Below are 25,000 nucleotides of genomic sequence, written 5' to 3'. Positions count from 1 at the left end.
TCTCTCTTTAGTGTGTAATGTTGATGTTTGAGCGAGTCAGTGTTTCTGAACTCCTGAAACGCCTCCACTGTATCTTGAGTTTCTTCCGGGAACGAACACGTCACAATATTCCTCATTTAATCAATCATTTTATACCTTAAAACTCACCAAAATTACACATTTCAAGTTCACACTTCATGCCTTAAAATATCTTGAATGTAACTCGACACCCTTGCCTCATTTAGTATGCGCGGTTCTATGAATATGCAAATGAGCCCCGCCTCCACTCACTCAGCTCAGAGATCCACTGGTTGACGATCACACGTTGATCTGATTGGTTACAAGGTAGTTTGTGACGTCAGAAACACCAGCGATTTCAAAGCGTGTTTTTGAGACTGTCTTTGGTTCACTGCAGTTTTAAGGAGGAAATACTCAGCAATGGTGTCGACTTATGAACTTACACATGCTTTGTCTTAAAGCATATTAAAAACACCACATAGTCATATAAACAACATTAAAAGCTGGATTTTCAACTTTAAATAATTAATACGCAAAATAAAGGGGCGGGGCCTGGTTGAGTTAGTTAGTAGTGTGTTAAACTGGTGGTTATGGTAAGGGGCGGGACATTTCCCAAACACACTCGAAGCGCTCGACCAATCACAACACACTGCTCCAGCCGACCAATCAGAGCACAGTGTGCTTTACAGAAGGAGGGGCTTCATAGAGACAGGAACTTAACAGGGGTGTGTTTCCCGAAAGCATCGTTAGCAACTATGGTCCGTCGTTATCAGCAGTTCAACGAGTCGGTGTTTCCCGAAACCATCGTTCCAACGAACATTCACAAACAGCATCGCAGAGTCGTGTGTTTGAGTGACAGATCTCCTGTGGTTAGAAGAAGAGTTTCTAGTTTGCATGACATGTGGACTCAATAAATCATTATCTTGACCAAAATAATCAAGCGGACATTCAGTACAATCTGTGTCTTTTATATAGAATACATACAAATGTCATTTCCGTCTTTTAGTTTGTCAAGAGATTTAAAGCGTAGTTCTTGTAGAGTGCGCATGTGTGAACGAGCTCTAGTGTGTAAGAACGAGTCTATGATTGAATCTGGAAATAAAGCAAAATAACTGAGAAAAATGAGAAATTGTCCTCAGATGCATGTCTGTAATTTATAGCATTAATTAGATCTCAAACAGATTCATTACCAGTAGTTATTTCTCCATAACCTGCGTGACATCATTAACCAACACGGTTGAACGACCAATTTGCGACAATACGGTTTCGGGAAACAGTCGTGACTATAGTTGATTTCTTCAACGATGATCGTACTACAGTAGTGAAGCAGCGAGTTACAGCGTTATACGGGAAACACTCTCCAGAGCGTTACTGACAGACTCTGAAGAGAGGAGCCGCAACAATGCAGAATATGGGGAAATAATGCATGCAAAAAAACAAAATTAAGCCATAAAAGGTCTCCATTAAGGGCACATTCAGAAAGGGGTGTTTGACAGCAGACCGAGGTCCTGAATAACACTCGCTAAGTCCCTCATAACTCATACTTCCAAATGCGTGATGCAGACGCTGTGAAATAGAGGCTCATAAAAATTTGATCCGCTTGTAATTAAGTGTTTGGAGCACTACATTGTCGAGGGCGAAATGAATCATTGGGTTCGGCGCTTCAACACGTGGAGCCATAAAAAAGGACTTTGAGTTTAAAGCTCATTTCCATAGATAGCGATCGGACATCTGCTGGATCCAGGTTAGGATTGGCCGTCTCAGTCGAGTAATTAAGTCTCGGTTGGAGTGAAATCTAACCCCCCTAAAGCCATTCTCTTCACGGATCCGACATTCTCCTCTGAAGAGCTTCTGTGGGTGAGGGACCTGTAAGTCAAGCTAAGCTCAATTAATCAAAATGCAGATTTCTGTTTCGTCGGATGCTCTAATTTCCTTTGATCCATTTGCTAAATGGCAAGCGGGAGGATTACAAATATGTGGCATTGTTCGTGCTTTATGAATCACAGGCTTTGAAGGAGTAGATGCAAAATCACCAGTGGAATAAAATCAACGGAATATTAAACAATTAACAGGGATGCACATCTGAAAGAAATTAACCAGCGAAGAGCTTTTATGACATTAGAGCAACAATATTAACAGTCATAATTACACATGACATGCAGGAGCACTGAGAGTAGATCTTAAAGCGGACACACACACACACACACACACACACACACACACACACACACACACACACACACACACAGTTACCATGAACTATGATAGAGCTGAATAAACATTGGTTGTTTATGGTTGCCAAACTATGGAAGTTTGTTTCCGCCACAGAATAAAAATAAAAAAGGGACTTTTGCGACTTTTTATCTCACAATTCGGACTATTTTTCTCACAATCGCAAGTTATAAAGTCAGAATTGTGTGATCTAAAGTCGCAATTGTGAGTTATATAGTCAGAATTGTGTGATATAAAGTCACAATTGTGAGTTATATAGTCAGAATTGTGTGATATAAAGTCGCAATTGTGAGTTATATAGTCAGAATTGTGTGATATAAAGTCACAATTGTGAGTTATAAAGTCACAATTGTGAGTTGTGTGATATAAAGTCGCAATTGCAAGTTATATAGTCAGAATTGTGTGATATAAAGTCGCAATTGCAAGTTATATAGTCAGAATTGTGTGATATAAAGTCGCAATTGTGAGTTATATAGTCAGAATTGTGTGATATAAAGTCACAATTGTGAGTTATAAAGTCGCAATTGTGAGTTGTGTGATATAAAGTCGCAATTGTGAGTTATATAGTCAGAATTGTGTGATATAAAGTCACAATTGTGAGTTATATAGTCAGAATTGTGTGATATAAAGTCAGAATTGTGAGTTATATAGTCAGAATTGTGTGATATAAAGTCACAATTGTGAGTTATATAGTCAGAATTGTGTGATATAAAGTCGCAATTGCAAGTTATATAGTCAGAATTGTGTGATATAAAGTCGCAATTGCAAGTTATATAGTCAGAATTGTGTGATATAAAGTCACAATTGTGAGTTATATAGTCAGAATTGTGTGATATAAAGTCAGAATTGTGAGTTATATAGTCAGAATTGTGTGATATAAAGTCACAATTGTGAGTTATATAGTCAGAATTGTGTGATATAAAGTCGCAATTGCAAGTTATATAGTCAGAATTGTGTGATATAAAGTCGCAATTGCAAGTTATATAGTCAGAATTGTGTGATATAAAGTCACAATTGTGAGTTATATAGTCAGAATTGTGTGATATAAAGTCACAATTGTGAGTTATATAGTCAGAATTGTGTGATATAAAGTTGCAATTATCTTTTGAAATGTTTTATTCTGGTGGTGGAAACAAACTTCCACACATACAGTCTTCTCAAAAATGATTTATTGTTAATTTGCCACATTAACACAATCTATGATCTGTAATCTGTTTAGAGTCTCATACTGTATAAGACAAGATTTTGGTCAATAAGCCATTGCTATAACAGTACACACTACTGTTCAAAAGTTTGGGGTCAAAAAGATGTTATAATGTTTTTTTCTGCTCACCAAGACTGGATTTATTTGATCAAAAATACAGTAAAAATTCTGAAATATTATTCCAATGTAAATCATCTGTTCTCTATGTGAATATAAAGTGTAATTTATTCCTGTGATCAAAGCTGAATGTTCAGCATCATTACTCCAGTCTTCAGTGTCACATGATCCTTCACAAATCACTCTAATATGAGGATTTGATGCTCAATTATCATCATCAGTTATTATTGGTGCTCAATTATTAATAATTAAGTCTTTTGAACGGCAGTGTATATCAAAGTACCATCTGATATATCACATACTGTAACATGATACTGATTTTTGTAAGACAGAGTGAATTTTATTTCACAAAGAGAAAGAAAACACACTTACTTATTGAAAATTTGCTCGTATTGTCTTTTCCAGGTAGTAATTTTACTCCCCTCGATTTAAAATCTCCGGATCGTTTCACTGCTCATGAAAAGAGAACAATAATCAGGTCAATTATAATTACATGAAAGTGAGATTTAAAAAGCATTCTGCAGAAATACATGAGAAACATCTACTCAGTTAGTCAAAACAACACGGTTCATCTGAGTCATGATTTGTGTGTTAATAAAATATAATTATTTTCCTACAGTATATTAGGACTGGAATTCATGTCTTAGATTTGCTTCCAATCAAGTTGCTTTGATTCAACTTCCGTCAGGTCGTCTTCCGCTCCTCGTTATAAAATATCAAGTAATTGTTTGTAATTATAAAGTGATTAAGATTAACGAGGTGATCACAGATATCAGCATGTAATCACTCCTGAATCACATGAAAGCTGTCGGGTCAAACTTCGGCCCAAAATCAAAAGAGAAATAAAACAAAATTAAATTTAGTAAAACTGACGCAAATAACAGTTTAAATAAATAAAATAATGATTTAAACTATGTTTTACTTCTGATATAAACATTTAGATTAAATATGCCATTCAAATTAATGGAGTTAAACACTTAAACATGAAATCATTACTGAGAAGTTGTAAAAAAATGTATATTCAATCAATAGAAATATCTGCAGTGGATGCGATGCTTCTGAACACTTTTCCTGTGGCGTGCTGCGTTTTAATGTTTTAATGTTTTAATGTTTTAATGTTTTAACTACAGAGAGAATTGCTTATCATGATTATACCAGATTGTCTGAGAAAATGGTTTCGTGCAAATAATGCCCAAGGTTTCCATTAAAAATATAAATCAATTAAAAATACTATTTGAACAGTGGAAAAGATTGAGAAAAACTTTCTCTGAAATGTATTTTACACTATTTGATTTATGTATTCAAAAACAAGGATGATTTTTATTAACCCTCTTGTGTTGTTCGGGTCATTTTGACCCGGAGAAGGGTTTTTTTCCTCCCGAAAATACTAGTTAATGTTATCGCTTTGGACTGAAACTTAGTGACTTTGTTCACAAATGGTATAACTACTTCTCAAATGTTTTTTGACAATTTTCTTACTTTTTTAGGGGGGGGGGGGGGGGGGGGGGGGGTTGTCATCTTGTTACACTTGTTAAAGTGACCGGACTACAAAAAATAGCTTATAAATCACTTGTCACTTGTACTATCAAATAAATGAGGCCTACGATTAATCAGATGCAAATAGAAATATAAAACCAGGCCTAATTGAAAGAGAACAAGTGGACAAAAAGATTGAATCCAATATTGGGTGATAATATTGCATAACAAGTGATTTATAAGCAATTTTTTGTAGGTCGGTCATTTTTGACCGGGAACACCACAAGTGTGACAATGTGCCATTTTGTACAAAATAAAAGTTTTTCAAAACAAAATTCCTGGTGATAAATTTAAGTAGACTAGTGTGATCAACAGTGCCAATTTTCTTCAGATTTTATTTAATATTTCCAAAATTATTCAAAAATATATATTTTTTTTTACTCAAAAAATGAGATGCCTACTCTCAAATAAATGAGGCCTTCGATTATTCAGATGCAAATAGAAATATAAAACCAGTCCTAATCGAAAAAGAACAAGTTGAAAAACAGATTGAATCCAATATTGGGTGATAATATAGTATAATGAGAGATTTATAAGCTATTTTTTATAGTCCGGTCATTTTTGACCGAGAACATCACGGGTGTTACGGGGTTGTGAACACCACACAATGTGTCTTGTACCGTTAAACATCATCACGTGGATGAATAATCATATGCAAATGATATGCAGATGAGGATCTGCATAGTAAAACGAGGCGTTGTAAGCTCATATATGGTTATGTCGAGGTGGAGACGCATGTGCGCACAATCTTCCGCTGACTGGGGTTTATAAAGGGAATTCTGCGCAGGTCTGGCGTACGAACGCTTTTATAAGTCTGAATATTTTTTGCCGAACGCCATTTTTGGCTTTCGGGCGCACGTACACTTTTAGTAAGAATCCTACGCACAGTTTTATAAATGAGACCCCTGGACATGTTTTTATGATATTTGCCGTCAGCATTTACCAGAAACGGGAAACCAATGTGAATCACACCATTTTTAAAAGCAAATCTATTGAAAACGCACCTTGATATTGAGCGCTGAATCCTTTGTGCCGATGGCTGTTGTCCGTCACGAAATGAAGCCGGAGCCAGTTCTTGTTGCTGACGATGGGAACAGGAATATTAATTCCTGATAACCTGTGAAGAAGAAGCAGACCGATCAAATCATCTGCCTTTTATTACCTTTTTAAATCAACTATTCTTTTTCTACTAAGTAAATTCAAGAGAAACATTGGAGATGAAGTTAATACTTACAAAACATAACTGACAACAAAACTGCTAAGCTATGAAGGAGTCAAACTTTGGATGGATGGATGGATGGATGGATTCAGGATTGGTGTTATTATAAGGTATAAGTGGCCCTGGTTGCCAAATAAATGGAGTATTTGAAGCTTCACATGCCGTAAAATGTGACCTTTATAAATTACTGCTATTTACTGAGATGCAAATGACAGAAAAGCTGTTTGTTTCCTCGAACACCTCCAGGATTCAGCCATAACTTCATCACAGTCGATCACTGTGACAGTGAAACACAGTAAAACAGAGCAGAAGTACTTCATCCTGAACCATTTCATTCGTTCCCAGTGAACTCTAACCCAGTCGGCCTCGGCCTGTCAATCAAACACAGCGCTGCATGATTACAGTGAGATCCGACAAGAGGGAACACATATTTCATGAGTCTCAAACACTTCTGTCAGTTCTGTAATGTTGAAAAGGGCAAACTAGAGTTTTTTGTGCATTTGTAAAACGTCAGGCATCAGCTCGTGTTGGAGGCTGGATCCAGAACTCACACACACACACACACACACACACACACACACACACACACACACACACACACACACACCTGAGAGACAGCAGGCTGACGGAGTCTGGGTTACTGAAAAATATCAGAAATCCAAATTTGGCACCAGTAACATTTACCATTGACCCCACGTCATCTGAACACTACTGTACGACTCACTGCAAAAATAACATTACATAACACTAAAATAAAATAAAATAAAATAAAATAAAATAAAATAAAATAAAATAAAATAAAATAAAATAAAATAAAATAAAATAAAATAATAAAAACCCTCCAACAAGTCTTTGAAATCCTGTATTTTTATATCCTGCTTAAAAAAAATAAACATGAAACTGAAATTATGTTTAACATAAAAACCCCATAAAATAAAATAACATATAATAACATACAATAAAATTAAATAAAATTAAAAATTTTTTTTACAAATTAAATTAAATAATAAAAACCCTCCAACAAGTCTTTGAAATCATGTATTTTTTAGGGCTGGGAATCGATTAAAAAAAATTAACTAATTAATTGCACAATTTGCTGTAATTAATTGCAATTAATTGCATTTTCCCCAAGCTTGTAATCAGAATCACCTAATTAAATTAAACAACACAGGGAAAAAATAGCCCTTTTAAAATAATATTAAACATCAATATATCAATATATTATTCTTTTTCAACAATCAATCAACATCAATTTAACAGATTCTTTTTTTTTTCTTTTTTTTTTTTTACTAATTATCAAAATAAAATATAGTCCTACAAAGCTATTATGCAGAGCATGTGATCAGAGCAGGTCATTTTACCATTGTTGCCCAGCATGACTATACCAGCTCAGTAGGGCTATTGCAAACAGAAGTCTAGGCTATACTACTGAGAAATTTCACGTTATTTGAGCGGACTTTGCTTTTCCAGTGCGTGATCGGTACATGATTGGAGCGTTTGGGCCGTTAACGACAGAGCAGAACGCGCAGCGAAAACACAGAGCGGAACATTGAGCAGAGAGCACACACACACACACACAGAGAGAGAGAGAGAGAGAGAGAGAGAGAGAGAGAGAGAACGGAGATCGCGGTGCGCACACGGAGCGGAAAAGACCAGCTCCGTGTGCTCCTTTTTTTTCATGAAAGCTGCGCGAGAGTGAAACCTGATCGCCGAACACGGAACGGCGATCTCACGGGAAAACGTACAAATTCTACGAGGTGGCTTATTCGTACGAATTCATACGACCTGACTCGTACGAATTAGTACGTTTTGTGCAAAATCGTACATATTTGACGAATTGGCCAATTCGTATGAATTCATACGAATGACCTACCCCTGACCCCGCCCCTAAACCTACCCATCACGTGGGTTTAGACAAATCGTACAAATTCGTACGAGTCAGGTCGTACGAATTAGTACGAATTAGCCAACTTTTTATCATTCGTACGAATTCGTACGAATTGGTCGTGAGATAGCGTTGCATATGTTCTGCCTTTTCAATAGCAGCCGCAACAGCAAATCATTAAAACGAGGCAAAAAAAAGTGCTGCGTTAATTGCGTTATTTTTTTTTAACGCGTTAAACATCTCAAATTAATCGCAAAGATTAACGCGTTAATTCCCCCAGCCCTAGTATTTTTATATCGTGCTTAAAAAAATTAAACATGAAACTGAAATGATGTAAACATAAAATAAAATAAAATAAAATAAAATAAAATAAATAAAAACCATCATACAAGGTTAAAAAAAAATTTAACATGAAACTGAAATGAAACACTTTGGTTTTGTTAAACACTAACAAAAAAAAAACTCCTCCTAGTGTGATATCCTTTTTTTATCCTAGTGATAAAATAACTAAAAAGAAATAAAGAAATGAAACAGACTATAATAAAGATAACAAAATTGAATAAAAAAATAAAAGTCTATCATATCCAGTTTTTTTTTTCTATCCTGTAAATGCAACACACTATGAAATAGAGTCATTAGATTTGGATCGGGACCTGAATGTTAAAGTGAAAAATGTCGTTCAGTCGCTAGCGCAGCTTGATGTGTCATTCATGACCGGCACAAACGGGACAGGACAAGTGTAATATCTAGCGTTGTTTAAATCTCCACCTCTCAGTGTGACTGATAACAACAGAAACGCTTGACTTTACACCGCCAACAATGCCGAATTCACACTGGGCCGAACGCTTCAGAGCCTGTTCTCCCGGAGATTAGCTGTGTGGCCGGAAATAACTGATGTATATTGCAATATTTCCACCCTAAAGGTGAGTTATATAATACAAGCGCCTGAGAATTAGGCCCAATAACAGAGAACCACCGGCAGAGGCCAGATAACATTATCATTATGGAGAACATAATGTGCATTTCTGTGTAAATAGAGTGTGAGTGTGTTTGACTAGAGGTCGAGTCTGACTACAGCATTAACTGCATCTGTCCCATTGTCCGCTGACCCACAACACACACACACACACACACACACACACACACACACACTGACACAAAAATAGAGTGTAATTGAAAAGGCACAAATAAATCAAAACACCAACGGAATGCAGGAAATGGATAGACTCTCTCTCTCTCTCTCTCTCTCTCTCTCTCTCTCTCTCTCTCTCTCTCTCGCTGTCTGAATAAAAATAAAGCGAGAGTAGGAAACTGGGTTTGTACAAGTTCAGTGCTTGTGTGCTGTGTGTGTGTGAGAGAGAGAGAGAGAGAGAGAGAGAGAGAGAGAGAGAAGGCATCGCTATGCTGTTGCTATGGGAATTTAGGTGTTTTTTACTGGTCAAAAGAGCCACTAAAGCTCTGTGATGCTCTGGCCACTGATGAGACTCACTCGTCCTTCACTGACAGTTAATAGAGTCTGATTAGAGTCGGACTCAGGAAATGATAGAATTATAGATGGAGCGAAAGAACGATAGAACGATCGACAGACAGACAGACAGACAGACAGACAGATAGATAGATAGATAGATAGACAGACACAGACGATGATAGATAGATAGATAGATAGATAGATAGATAGATAGATAGATAGATAGATAGATAGATAGATAGATAGATAGATAGATAGATAGATAGACACAGACGATGATAGATGATAGATAGATAGATAGATAGATAGATAGATAGATAGATAGATAGATAGATAGATAGATAGATAGATAGATAGATAGATAGACAGACACAGACGATGATAGATAGATAGATAGATAGATAGATAGATAGATAGATAGATAGATAGATAGATAGATAGATAGACACAGACGATGATAGATAGATAGATAGATAGATAGATAGATAGATAGATAGATAGATAGACAGACACAGACGATGATAGATAGATAGATAGATAGATAGACAGACACAGACGATGATAGATAGATAGATAGATAGATAGATAGATAGATAGACAGACACAGACGATGATAGATAGATAGATAGATAGATAGATAGATAGATAGATAGACAGACACAGACGATGATAGATAGATAGATAGATAGATAGGCAGACACAAGGTGCGTTCCATTTGACCGTAAGTGGACTGCGAAGTGGACTTCACAGGGTTTTCCGCCATCTTAAGTGAGATTTCAATCCGAAGGGAGCGAACATGTTCAGTTCGAAGGGCACTGCGCACGGCATAGGGAATAAGGGAACATCGATACATCACTTCACAGGAAGTGGAGAGCGATGATCACCCAACTGTCATTTCGCGCACCACGTCATCACCAGTAAGAACGGACATAACTAACGTGTGTGTAAGTATTCATACATTTCGCCATTGTTAAATGACAGTATTTTTAACAGTTATTGTTGTGAATATTACATATACTATTTTTGATGATTATAATTTACCTCAGTGAATGCAGCCAGCTTAGCTAGTTTGTGAAGTAAAGTGATTTTATTTTAGGTAGTTGTAAAATAGTGCAATATAATTGTAAATATATAATATAATAATAAAAATAAAAATATGAATGTAGTCCTATATATATTTATGTTATATCATAATCTGCGCGACCCCGTAGTTGACTTTCTTTGATGACGTTTGCAGAGCGTTTCAAATGAGCGGTTATTGTCAGTGAAGTCCACTTCAACTCATATACCGTGCTCAGGGGGTAGGGGAGCAGTGAACACTGCGTATGGACCCTGTCAAATGGAACGCACCTACAGACAGCAGTGTTGCACAGGGAAGTGGGACAGAGAGTATGTGCAGTGTGTGTGTGTGTGTGTGTGTGTGTGTGTGTGTGTGTGTGTGTGTGAAAGATCTGAAGAGCGTGTGTATGTCTGTCTGTGAGTGTGTGTGTGTGTGTGTGTGCTTGTGTGAGAGAGTGTGTGTGCGTCTGTGAGTGTGTGAGTGTGTGTGTGTGAGAGAGAGAGAGTGTGTGTGCGTCTGTGAGTATGTGTTTGTCTGTGAGTGTGTGTGTGTGTGTGTGTCCGCTCACTTTAAATGATGCATAACCCTAACAAGAACGCAACATTTGTCTTCATCTAAGAATAAACGTTTTTCATCATCACAATATGGAGAAACGCAGACACATCTGGCCCATATTCCCCCAAAAAGTGTTGACTGACAGCTGAGTAAAAACACTCACAGGCCCAGAAACAGCCCCATTACGCATGCAAAGCGTTGCCTCAGGTGTCTCATTCAGGTCCTGTAGCCTGTTCCACCGAGACAAAGAGAACGAACACACTTTTCCCAACAGCGAACGCTCTTTCATCAGAGGAGAGCGAGAGAAACGCTTCTTTCTCGGAGTGATTTGTAACTTACAAGACTGTTGTTTTTGCCCTTTCCAACACACACGGGAAGTACGGTAGAATTACATAAAGGTCATTCTGGCAAAAACATTGATTTGTTTGTTTGGCTTGAACAATATTAGAGGGGAGAAGTTCATCCTGCTCCAACAAAACTTGGCTTCATTTGTCATGTCGCGTATAGAAGCGACTTAATCGAATCAATAAAGTGAAAAACAAGCAAGGGCACGGCAGAACACGGCTCACACTGTCACAGCTCAGGCTCGCTCGAAAAACACACCTGTGGCAACGATTTTAGCGAAACGCAAAATACGTTGCGTCGTTTACGTTTCGCGACAGTTTCAAAGTGAAATGTCCAGTAAGTGGCGCTAAAAGCGTGTTTAGTTTTTCCCCGGAACAGATGAACGTGAATATGGCAACGTTTTATTACGTAGGAGTTATCAATGCAGTTCTGAATTAAAGGGGCTGTTTATACAACACCATTTTCAACCAAAAATGTAAAACGTTTTATGCGTTTTGGCCGTTCATTTACACGACAACGGCGTTTCGGGGGCCTGAAAACGCAAAGTTTTGAAAACGGGTTTCAAAGTGCAAGTTTTGGAAAACGGTGTCCGTGTGAACAACAAAAACGCGAATCTCGGAAGACGATTACGTCATGCACATGCGTATTACGTGTTCAGTCTATAGTGTTTCATCGCCATCTACTGGCCTGGCAGCAGAATACAGCGTTTTTAGTCGTTTACACGGAAAACTCACAGTAAAAACTTCTCCGTTTTAAGTATATAGTTGTTGTGTAAACGTACCGTAAATGTCTAATGAGTGGCGCTACACGCTTAACGATGCATTTAAAATAACGTACACCTACACTAAACCCTAACCCGACCCGATAGTGTTAACAAAAGCAAATGTGACATAAAAACGTAATCGTAACCATGGCATTCGCAAGCTAAATAAGTCAGTAAAACCGAATATACAGAGCTGGTTAAGTGATGCAAACTCCAAAATGTATTCGTTTACACTGTGGTAAAAAGTGCTTTGAGGTCATAACATAATCGTGCAATGAGCCGCGTGAAAACAAGTCTTTATTAATGCATAATCTGCCCCTGTATTCATAATTGTGTGTGAAATGAGTAAAAGTGCTTGTTGTTTTACTGTCCCTAGTGTTCATTTCTGTTGGAAACTGCAGTGATATGTACTAGGGCTGGGAGAAGACATCGATTCACCAAGCTATCTCGATTTTTTTAATTCCAGAATCGATATTAATTAAAATTCAATTGCTTTATTTTTGTCCTTGCTTGTAGATGAGGTTGACAGAAGTTAGTTCTGTTAGGATGAAGTGTGTCATTATCTATGAGTGTTAAGTGACGTAATATCCCGAGTGGACGCGTGGAAGAGACGCGAGACTGAACGCACTGGAAGCCCTCGCGCTGCTCATATACCGAGAGAGACATATTTCCCGATGGTCTAGTAGTATTCCACAGAAGAATACTGACCGTCATGGGGAAATCTCAGAGTCAAAATAATGCCAGATGAGAAGTTTATTTACTATTTTCATTCATTTTACTCTAATTCATTTTATAACAGTATCATTTATCTCTTTTAATTCCTTTTAGAACTGTTTTAATTTCCCCTTTTGCGTCTATTTTCTATGCAAAGCTCTATGAATTTGCTATAGTGAGATTATTATATTTCCTTTCTATGTAAACACTCTCAAAAGAAATGGTTCTATTTAGAACCAGAAATGGTTCTATCACCCGCTTCATATATGGAACTCCAAAATGGTTCTATATAGAACCATTTAAAAGGGTTCCATAAAAAGAACCCCAAATGGTTCTTTGAATCCAAGTTAGATGGTTCTAAATAGACCCATTTAAGGGTTCTTTATTATTAAACGAGTTATTATTAAATAAGAAAATATAAACAATCCAGAACGCAACGCATGTACGCCACCAGGGAGCATTTTTACGATTATTTGTTTTTAATGTTCCCTTCGATAGATTAAAACCATCACAATATGGTATACAAAATAAAGAAAACTCCTGGTTAGTTTATTTTTTTCTTCACAAAATGATTTGTCAAAAAGTTAAACTATAATATATTAGGAAATATAAGTTTCATGCTAATGTACCGCTCATATTAATATTTGTTTACTCTTGTTTTTGACTATAGCAGTCATTCTCATGGGTCTTGACTCAAAAAGCTTTGTGAATGTGTTGTGTAATCTTTAGTTTACACTTCAGTCATAAAACATGAATTATAGAACCATTTTAATAAAAAAAGGTTCTTTGCTATGCAAGGGTTCTACATAGAACCATTTTTTTGGTAAAAGGTTCTATTGGCCAAGTACTGAACCCCAGGGTTCTATATAGAACCTCGAGGAACCCTTTTTTTTAAGAGTGAAGCTTTTGAATAACTGTTTGAATTTTCCTTGCTTTTATTTTGTGATTGTTTTTATTCCTCTTCTATGTAAAGCACTTTGAATTGCCATAGTGTCTGAAATGTGCTATATAAATAAACTTGCCATGCCTAGAATTGCAATTCTTAAAAAAAATCGCAATACATATCGTCTCGGCACCCAAGTATCGTGACAGTATCGAATCGGCAGATGGGCGTATCGTCCCAGCCCTAATATGTACGTATTTTTGCGTTTTGCAAAAATGTTGCCACCGGAACGTTTTCCCAATGAGCCTGTGTTGCAGCATCACGTTCCCGACTTAATCGAATCAATAAAGCAAAACAACAAGCACAAACACTGCTCGCACTGTCATGTTCCCCAGGCTCTTCGCACGAACAGTGTTTGACTGTGAGTTTAACACGAGGATTCGTTCGGTTCGGCGCTGCTCTCCTCCGCCAAGACTGAAATCTTTGGATTTGCAGAGTCATGCAAGCCGCATCGAATCAAGTCCGAGGCATCAATTCTTATTTCATATCACTCTCACAAGCTCACAAAAGTCATTTCAGAGGTTTGATAGAAATTTTGGCACCTTCTGAGTAGCTTCTTTGGACAATCTAACACATAAATCACACATTGCCTTCCCTTCAATTGTCACACAGAAAATAATTTCCACACTTTGAAATTAAGATGTTGAATCTTGTCAATGCTCACATTAATTCGGAACGATGCTTTCTGCAAAATGGACTAGAGATGATTGTGTGGGAAGGGGGAAAACACACAAAGGGACTAATTATGCATCTATTTATCAAATAAATACATGTACATGAAACATTGATTTGGTGTGTGGCTGCGGACAACAGGGAAAAATCAATGAAATGCAAATAATACAATGCAACTAAGCATGTAATCATGTCTAGTAAGGATAACAAAACGGAAAGGAAAAAGAAAAACCTTCCCACAACTTTTATTGACAATGCATCCAATCAGTCTAGCAGTTTTGATGCAAATTCACCTGCAAAATAGCAGAAGCTCGTCATATTACACCAGTTCAGATTGTGTGACATCATCAACGCATCATCCTCAGAAACGGTGCAAGGTCAAAGAAACCACACACTCATAAACATGGTTTGTACTCAATGTGTTTTGTGTCATGAATGATCTGCATCAATAAATAAATAGATGAACAAATAATATACCCAATTTTATTGATATATTGTCTATAGTGTACACATAAAAACAAACATTAAATAAATAAACACCCTATTTTGTTTATATATTGGGTATATAGGATATTTATATTTTATATTAAATGAATAATGAATACATAAATTAAAAAATACTGTATTTTTATACATAGGGTTTATAGTGTATTTTATATCAACATAAAAAAATCAAACGATTAATTAATAAACTATTTTATTTATATATTGGGTATTTATATTTTAAATAAATAAATAAATAAATAAAATTACCCTATTTTATTTATATATTGGATATTTAGGGTATTCATATGAAATAAAGAATTAAATAAATATCAATATACAGTGTATTTTTATATCAACATAAAATTATTTATATATTGGGTATATATGGTATTTGTTATATATATATATATATTTTTATATATATATATATATATATATTTTTTTTTTATATATGAATAAATAAGTGAATAAATGATAAATTTTATATGGTATATTGCGCATTTTTTCCTATTAAACATCGAATGAATGAATGAATGAATGAATGAATGAATGAATGAATGAATGTTTTTTTTTCCCAAATCATGCTGTGAAGTGACTCAAGACAGATGAAACTAGCACAGATATGAAGGAAACTCCTGTCCTGCGATGAACATATAGTTTAACACTCATTACAGTAAAACAACCGATCACAGAGACCAGCAGATCCAGAAACAGTCCAGTCTCATTCTCACCATATTGTTGGAGGATCGGATCCCTCCACTTCTAAAGAGTCGAGTTTGCTGTCCATCTGGAACTCAGTGAAGACCAGTGAGATTGTGTCTCCCGGATCCGCGAGGATCGTCCACGTACATTCGCCACTGCTCTGATAATCCTTCTGGAAATCTGGACTGGAGATGCTCCCGCTGGAGCCGCGGAAAGTCCCGCCACACGTGTCCTCCGCTGTGGACAAACACACACACAAACACACAATCAAACAAACTGCCCCTTTTCACAAGATGTAATACAAATCTATGGTGTCTCAAGAATGTGTCTGTGAAATTTCAGTTCATAATTTCCCCCAGATAATTTATTATAAGCTTGTCAAATTTGCCTCTTTTTGGGTGTGAGCAAAAACACGCCGTTTGTGTGTGTGTCCCTTTAAATGCAAATGAGCTTTAGCTCCGCCTCCGTTCAGAAGAGGGCGGAGTCTTTACACGAGCTTCAGAAACTCCGGCAATAACAAAACAGGCCAATCTCACTCATCCAGAATCCCAGAATAACCAGTAGCGAGTGCAGCCTTACGGAGAGACTCAGGAAGAGTTTCTGAATGTTAGTGGAGACATTTCTGTAGTTGTTGTGGAGTTACATTGATCATCTCATCATCATGTTGAACTTCTCCATAAGTGTCCACAGTTCCTGAGGTGTTTATAAGACAGCGGTGACATGTTCTGGTCAATAGTGTTCAGTGCTCGTCTGTGCTCAACCACAGAACAGTTTCAGGCTTTGCTGGATCTTTATCATTGCGTTAGAACTGGTCTCTGTTGGCGCTGGTGTGTGTAAGCATGCAGATTAAGGGCCGGTAATATTATAATAAGATCCTCTTCATACGTCAGAAGGAGAGCCAAATCTGATTGGTTTATTTTATAACATGCTTGCAGAGAAAGCCTCACCAGAACACAGTTACTGGGTTTCACTTTTCACGTTTTCTGGGTCGGTAGAAGCACCGATTACAGCACTGACACACAGAAGTCAGATTTTAACAAATGTGTAATAGAACATGCTGAAGATGCTCAGAAACAATATTGCATTATGTAAAGAGCTTCGACTGAAGGCATGAAGGGGTCGTCCGTCTGTTAGAGCGAGTCAAAGATCAGGAATCATTGACAATACAATTATTGCAGAAGATGAGCGTCACACAGCGAGATAAAGCTCCTCCAGAATAAATGTTGGTGTCTTTTTATATTGTTGTCTTCCTACAAGCCAATGCACAACGACAAGAGCCATTATTGTACACCAGGTTGATCGCACTAATTGCTGGTTATGTTCTGAGGAACCGAATTATTGTTTTAATGAATATTATATGGGTTCTGCAAGCATTTCTTTTTCAAAAACAAAACTAAAATCAACACTTAATTATGCAGCCTGAGACTAGCTTGAAAACAGAGACAGTGTCTGATAATTAATCTAATTAGCTTCGTGCAGGATGAGAGGAAAGCATCAAAACATTTAACAAAACACTTGCACTTAATGAAGAGTTTTTTATATTTAAAACACACATCAACAGGACATCAGCTAATGCAACATATTGCACACACAAGTGGTATGCAAATTTTTTTTATAAAATGCAGTGCATTTGGATCATTGCATTTAGTCTCTCATGTCAATCCAACCCCATATTGCTTTGTTTTTCCCATGCAACACAAAAATAGAAACTCTGAAGCTCTTTTACATGAAACAATCACTCATAGTGCGCTGTCAAGCTTCACACAAGCTCAATACTTCAAGCCTTCTGTAGATATAATAGCCTAATGTGAAAAACAGACTTATTCATGTATTAGTCATTGATGTTGCTCCAAACTTGTACGACTTACTTTCTTCTGTGGAACACAAAATTTCCATGTAATGAAAGTCAATGGGGTCCAAATTTATGTTGTTCAGAACAACTTATTTTGTGTTTTGTGACATTTTGCAAATGTTCTTCAAAGCTCTCAATCACACTGAAGATGTGTGCAACTAGAGTCTGAACATTAAAGCTCAAGTTATTTCCACAGGACAATATCTACATCTGACCGCGAGAGATATGATTCCTGATTTGTAAATGACGTGTATTTAAATATAGTTGTAAATGCACATTATGAACCCAGGTGCATTTGCACATTCAGATGCTTCAAAGCAGAGGAACATCCATTACTAACATTTCTAAAAAAGCTTCATACCTATTAATGCATCCTGGCAGTCCATGTTCCCTAAGCTGCAAATTGCCTTACATGTCGGCATTTCTGCCCTAAAAGCTATTTTAGGCGAACTCATGCTTTATCACAGGACTCTCTCGACAGCTCAAGCGAGGAGAAAATAAGCGATGAGTTTCAGCCACGCGAGGATCCAGATCTGCACAGCTTAAGATGCCGGTAATTTAACATATTTGCAATGCAGAGGAGAGTTGCATGTAAACACAAAAATGTGTCTAGACAGCAAAAAGCCCAGTTTTCACGACAGCTCATTTTTGGTGAAGAACCGTCCAGTTTGACGGGAAGAAACCGTCTGACCAACATGTAAAGTGACTAAACTATTTGTTTTCCACATGCCATTTAGGGAAATATGATGGAGTGAATAAAAAAAAGGTCATTTAAGGCGAGACACTACAGGTGAATAGGGTAACTAGCAGATATCACCATGAAACTTTCCCAGTTGATTTACTTACATCAAGATGATAAAAAAAATGCATAACAAGTTTTCTGTCATTTAATGTTCAAATATGCAAATTAAGCATCATCTAATTAAGGATGCGCTAATTTGCATATATTTAAAAAAAACGAAATCTGAGTATTGGATAAAGCCAGGTTCAAAATGATTTTTTCACTGTGTTCACATATTAAATGACAGAGGGATTTATGGATATCTACTTTTGTTATCCTGTAAATCAGAATATACTGTCAATGATTTTCGCCATGTTTTTTGGAATAAAATGTTATATAAATCAGGCTAGGAATAATATATTTACAAATCCCTCTGTAAATGTCTTCATAATATAACTAGGTACAAGACTGGAAAGTGTGGTGTATATCGGTGCTACTGAAGTGGAGATTTCGGACTTGGAGAATGAGAGAAAAGTAATTTTGAGAAAACGGGCTTTAAAGATTTATATCAGCCAATGAGATTGCACATTCAGCCCTTTTACTTTCACGATTGGTTGCTGATAAAAAGAAAATGACCATATTTGGATCTGACAGCATTGTACAGGAGAGAGAGAGCTTTCTAACAGTGTGTGTGATGACAGGGAGCAGACAGAGATCGCGGAGCAGCGTGTTGATTAATAACGCCAACTTTTGTTGAATTTAGGAGAAATCTACAGACGCAAACAGACAAAGTGTAGTAAAATAAAGACCTAAATGTGTATTTCTGACTTTTTTTCACCACAAGTCTGAAAGAAGACATGTTATTGAAGACAAATATCCCAAAATCTCAAAATTGACCAGTAAAAAAAAACCCAGTGATGTTTTTGCCTGCCGTGTCTCGCCTTAAAGTGCTTTTTTGCATATTACATGTCATGCAGTGTGTAATAGAGCTGTTTGGGAATGTTAAAAGATCTGCAAAGTTTTAAAGATCAAAGTGCACGACAAATAAAGCTATCGTCTCCAAAAGAAAGAATCGATCTCGGAAAGGAGGAGTTTAGAGAGACGAACCGTTTCAGACTCTCTGAAATTAAAGTGGTTTTTGACTTGGATGCATGTAAACCCGTTGTGAGAGACTCCAAAACCAAATAAGAACCTTTTGCATTAGCATAATAGGGGCACTTTAATTATAAATGATGAACATGATCAATATGATCAATTATTTACATTTCTACCATGGAGCCATTCATTGGCTGGCCGTCAATTATGTCTTAATGATAAATTATGGGATGGCAATTTCCACAAACTGTTACACAAATATCGGAATATGCTATAGGTGTAGATTTATGATCCAAAAGTATTTAAAACTTCAAATCAGTGCTTTTCATAGACAATGAAAAGAAAGGAATGCAGTAAATGTACTAATTAAAAAATGTTTTTTCTAAAAGTACTTTTCACAGACAATGTAATAATGTAATAATTTCAATAATTTCATGGAAAGCTAGTTTATTTGGTATTAGGTAAATGATCTATTTTTGATGCTTCTCACATGGAAAAAGTCATTATTTTAGCATCAAAAGCTTGCTGTGTCAACACAACTTTAGCGATTTTAGTTTCCATCCACCTAATTAATGTGCATTTTGGGATATCACATAAAATAAAATAAAATCACTGGATGGAAACACCAAGATGCACATAAATTATGAGAATGCACATAAAAACGAATGCGCTCAATTGAGAAGGACATTTTTCAACCGATAAACTACGACGGAAACACATTTACTGAATAAATCCCTCAAACCTCATGTGACTTTCCCTCAGCGGAGGCTGTGATTGGATAGCTGGAGTAACCAGTGGACCAATGGCGTCGCAGCGTCTCTAATGTTGGTTTGGTGTCTCTGAAACGCCGGAGTCGAAGTGTGTGATCGGAATGATTTGGTTTAATTCCCTCCAGAAGCGTCTCACACACACACAAGTGTGTTCCCGAACACCAGCATCCGAACGCAAGAGAACGTCTGACGCTCGAAACACACTCGTTTATGATGGAGGGAAAAACAGCCTGAATGCAGAAACTTATATACGCAATAACAATATTTCGCACCGATTTCCACGGAAGTGACGAGTTTATTCTCTTGAAACACTGCTTTATTCACAAATGTTTAATGCAATATTCCAATTTTGTGCACAAGTTAAATCTGCAACTTTAAGCAACCTAGCTTTTGTTTCCAGGCGGACTCAACCAATCAGATTAGAGCTTGCCAGATCAAGAAAGTCCTTTTTCTTTTCTTTCCTTGCAGTTAGACAGAGAGCGAGTGATCTACGGCCGGCCCATAGACTCCAGAGAAGACCAGACGTCTCAGTGAATTCAAGGCGTTTGCTGAATCTAATGTAGGCTGATGATGGGAACATGAAAGCTACCGGATAATAGATCGGTACATCCCTTATCCTCACTCATTAAAGCAGAGCCCAGAAGAACAAACTTCACACTATGAGGGATTAATGTTGCTTATCAAGATTCATTTGGATTCTCATTATCTTTCATTCTGAAGGATGAACTGTCGTTTTTCTGTTCTTTCATCAGACTGGAAGTTCAACACTCCTCTATGAGTGTTACAGAATAAACTCAAACCCTGTTGAATATAGTTACATTATCATTTATATTAGCCTTGTCTGACTTTATAGTGCCTGCAAAAATGTATTTTCGTATTCAACCGCGGTGAATTGCATCATTTTACAACTGTGTGCTTTTACTTTTCATTAAAAGGCACTGTGTAAAAAGAAGAACTCAAGCATAATTTGTTTGCATACATTCACACATTTAAGCATGACATTGTCCAAATAGTCTTTGGGGCCACTGTATGAACACATCAACTGCCTCAGAGTATGAATATGCATTAACAACACCAAAACTCAAAGTATGCATATTAGCATTTCTAGGCTAAATTAATATTTAAAGAAAAACAGCTTCAAATCAACATGCGAACAAAATAAAACCCATTTACTTCCTTAAAATACATCGCTGGTCTTGTTCAAGAAGTAATGCAGCACATTACATATATTACATTATATACATATTGCATTATATGAAAATGTAGGTTGTAAACACTGCTTCATGTAAACTTTCAACAAAAGCATGTCCCTATAGAGGGTTTGCATTAACCGAGTGGCAGAAGAGCTGAGAGTGACTGGATTTAATAGGAGAAACTGTGAAAACACGAGTAAAACCAACAATTATCAGTTTAAACTAAAGGTTGGACTCGATATAATGTTCCTTACGACTCACCAAAGATCCAGTGATCATGGATGTTGACATGATTTGGACGCCGGGGAAATACATAAAGCTAATTTGCCTGTGAACGCTTTATATAAATACAATATAGGTCTGAATCCGGGTGATCACTCATATCAATGTTATATATATCATCATATCGTCCAGCCCTAAAACTTGAATCGTTTTTTTGTCAATGTTTATTTAAAAACATCCAATTATGCAGAATATACGACTGTAAATACAATATATAACAATACAATATATAGGGTATGATTTTATCCCATAATTCAGCATATCGACACACAATAATAACTGTAAATCCAGCTTTCTCTGCCTGGATCCAGTTGTTTCTGTGAATTGCAGATCCATTTGCTTCGTCGGTCTGTTAATATATACCTCAGATTTCTTGTCAAATCTAGTTATGCAGTCGATCTCAAAGCTCTTTCCCGGTTTAAATGTGTTTTGTGTGTTTTTCACGCTGGAAACCAATGCCGCCACTCAGTTGGATGAATTTAAATAAGCGTGTCATTTTCTTCCCATCTCCCGTTTACACACACCTCCTCCTCCTCCTCCTCCAGTGTCAGGTAATCATTATTATTAGTAGTATATTCAGAGTTCAGCACACAGGTTTACATGCGATAACAGTGTGTTCTGATGCATCACAGGTGTTCATTCGCCAGCTGAATCACACACACCTGTGACACACTTATAGAGCACATGAAGAAATCAATAATCGCAATATATGAGATTCTTTGCCACCGGGTCCTTTATCTTCCCCAAGAAAGAAACCTTGTAACTGGAGGAAGCAAAATAACTTTGGTGGAAATAGAGCATGGAAAAAAAAACTGGTGTTGCTCAATTGAGTTTTAATTGTGAATGTTGACAATGCAATTTATTTTGCTCACATAGTGTCTACTGTTCAAAACATGCCAGAAAACACTGTTCATTTAGTCAGTTAATGAAGCGGCAGGCTTGTGCAGTGAGTTGTGTTTCCCATCATTCTCTGTGGCTTCACCGATATATCAAATGATCTTGATTTTCTTGCATTAAGCACAACAAAGTTTTCAGTTAAAGTACAAAATAGAGAAACAACAGTGAAATTGCACAACAGATCCAAATGATGGCCTTTAATGTCTGAAACTTATTGCATTTCCATTCCTCCATTTTTTTTCTAAACTAAGAAAGGGAACAGAAAAGGAAGCGCTTACGTCACTTATCAATGGCAAACGATGGGGGAAAAAGCTAAACAGTGAAACTACTTACTGTAAATAACTGACAAAGCTAAAAATGTTTCTAATTTAGACAATATTTATAAATGGCATTATTCAAGAGATAGGATTAAAAAAATATCGATTTCTTGATTTTAATCAATTCTCATTTTTACAAAACGATATCGTTCTTAAATCCCAAGAATCGATTAGTCATCCTGTTTTCAGTTGATGAATGAATGTAACATTGTAGCGCATCCCATCCAATAAATCACAATAATCTTTGTGCTTTGTTACTATTGATATGAAACAAAGTCTCAGATTTCAAATTACGTCCATTTTCTTATGAAATTCAACAACATAAATACCGCTTTTTGCTGTCGCTGTGGCGTGAGATCGCTCTGGCTCAGCTCTAGAGAAGCACATGATCTTCTCTTCCGCCTTAATAACACCAGTTACAGCGCGAGATAAACATGAATGAGCGTCTGAAAGTGTGTTAAAAGATGGAGTACAACATATCGAAGTCCGTATCATGTGACATGGAGTCGCTCAGTGTTTCAACCGTGGAAAGAAGTTAGAAAACAATGTCATGTAACGTCACATTTACCTCAGAAAAACCATATCCAGTGGCCATAAACTCGTTAGTCAGCGAGACAAATTAATTCTAGGAGCATTTTGCTAAATATATGCACCATATTACATTCATTATAATTGTTAATGTTCTTCAATTTTTAATGCATGTTTGAATAAATCTGGCAGGTTTTTATGACAGCCACCATTTAAATGTTTATATTTCATATAACTTCATTATTATTAAAAAAAAAAGTGTAATTTAAGTGTTTGTATACAAATCAGTTCATTTTTACCTTCAATATTATAGTAGGCTAATGAAGCCTATAGGCCACCACTGACTCCCATAGTTTACAGCATTTGGTAAGAGATGTTTTCCTTGAGAAAATTTGCCATGTGTTGCACCTGATATCCAAAATAATCAATATTGAATCGAAATCGGAATCGAAATTGAATTGTGAAATCTGTGTCCGTACCCAGCCCTAGTTGCGACATATACTTAGACTCAATGTGTCTCTCCCAGTACAGTGATATTTTTACTGTAAGTTTCAATCATTGGCTCTTTGTGATCTCGCCTATTTAATAAACTAAAGCACTTTGATTGAAACCCTATAATGTCTAAAAAACAATCAATGCTTTTTCCAGTGCTTATAGTGCTCATGCTGCTCTCATCCGTCTCATTCGGAGAGGGCCTGTTCGGGCACACCAAAACGACATGTTCAACGACTCTTGGATTCGAGCAGATCGCAGTATTTCAACTTGATTGTGCTTTGATATGTTACACCATTGAGCAATAGAATTGGTCATTTCACACATGCACACATATATACATATAAATATAACATATACATAAATATATATACTATATATAAATTAGTGCTGTTAAATCGCGGTCAACCACATGTGTGTATACTATATATATATATAAAAAGTTATTTTTTTTAAATCTTACCAATACACCTTATTGTATACCTTACACACATAGACACACACACACACACACTTTTATGTTAGATGTGATTAATCGTGATTGATCTATTTGACAGCACTAATATACATATACATATACATATACACAGACACAGACACAGACACACACAGACACACACACACACACACACACACACACACACACTTTTATGTTAGATGTGATTAATCGTGATTGATCTATTTGACAGCACTAATATACATACATATACATATACATATACACAGACACAGACACACACACACCCAGACACACACACACACACACACACACACACACACGCACACACACACACACACACACACACACGCACACCCGACGTTATATGAGTTTTGCTTCTGAGCTGCTTCTGCATGAGCTTTGCTGCTGCTGGCAGACATGGGTCCTGAATTCAGAAGCCTTTGAAATGATAATGTGTTTTACACTATACATTACATTTTTATGCTGAATTTCAGC

General features: G+C 36.6%; 1 protein-coding gene across 1 annotated transcript in view; it reads right to left on the bottom strand.

Annotated features, from left to right (window-relative positions):
- The window catches only part of csmd3a (CUB and Sushi multiple domains 3a), a 317,979-nt gene that overhangs the window by 240,596 nt on the left and 52,383 nt on the right, over positions 1 to 25,000 (bottom strand). The window contains exons 5-7 of the mRNA XM_084386048.1: positions 15,928 to 16,135; positions 6,091 to 6,203; positions 3,923 to 4,000 (exon numbers count right to left, since the gene is read on the bottom strand). Of these exons, the coding sequence (XP_084242174.1) occupies positions 3,923 to 4,000; positions 6,091 to 6,203; positions 15,928 to 16,135 (399 nt within the window). The remainder of the gene's footprint in view (positions 1 to 3,922; positions 4,001 to 6,090; positions 6,204 to 15,927; positions 16,136 to 25,000) is intronic.

Source organism: Rutilus rutilus (genome assembly GCF_951802725.1).
Source record: "Rutilus rutilus genome assembly, chromosome: 17".
In the NCBI taxonomy this organism is placed as follows: domain Eukaryota; kingdom Metazoa; phylum Chordata; class Actinopteri; order Cypriniformes; family Leuciscidae; genus Rutilus; species Rutilus rutilus.
Note: the sequence above shows the minus strand (reverse complement) of the source record. Positions and strands in the feature narration are given on the sequence as shown.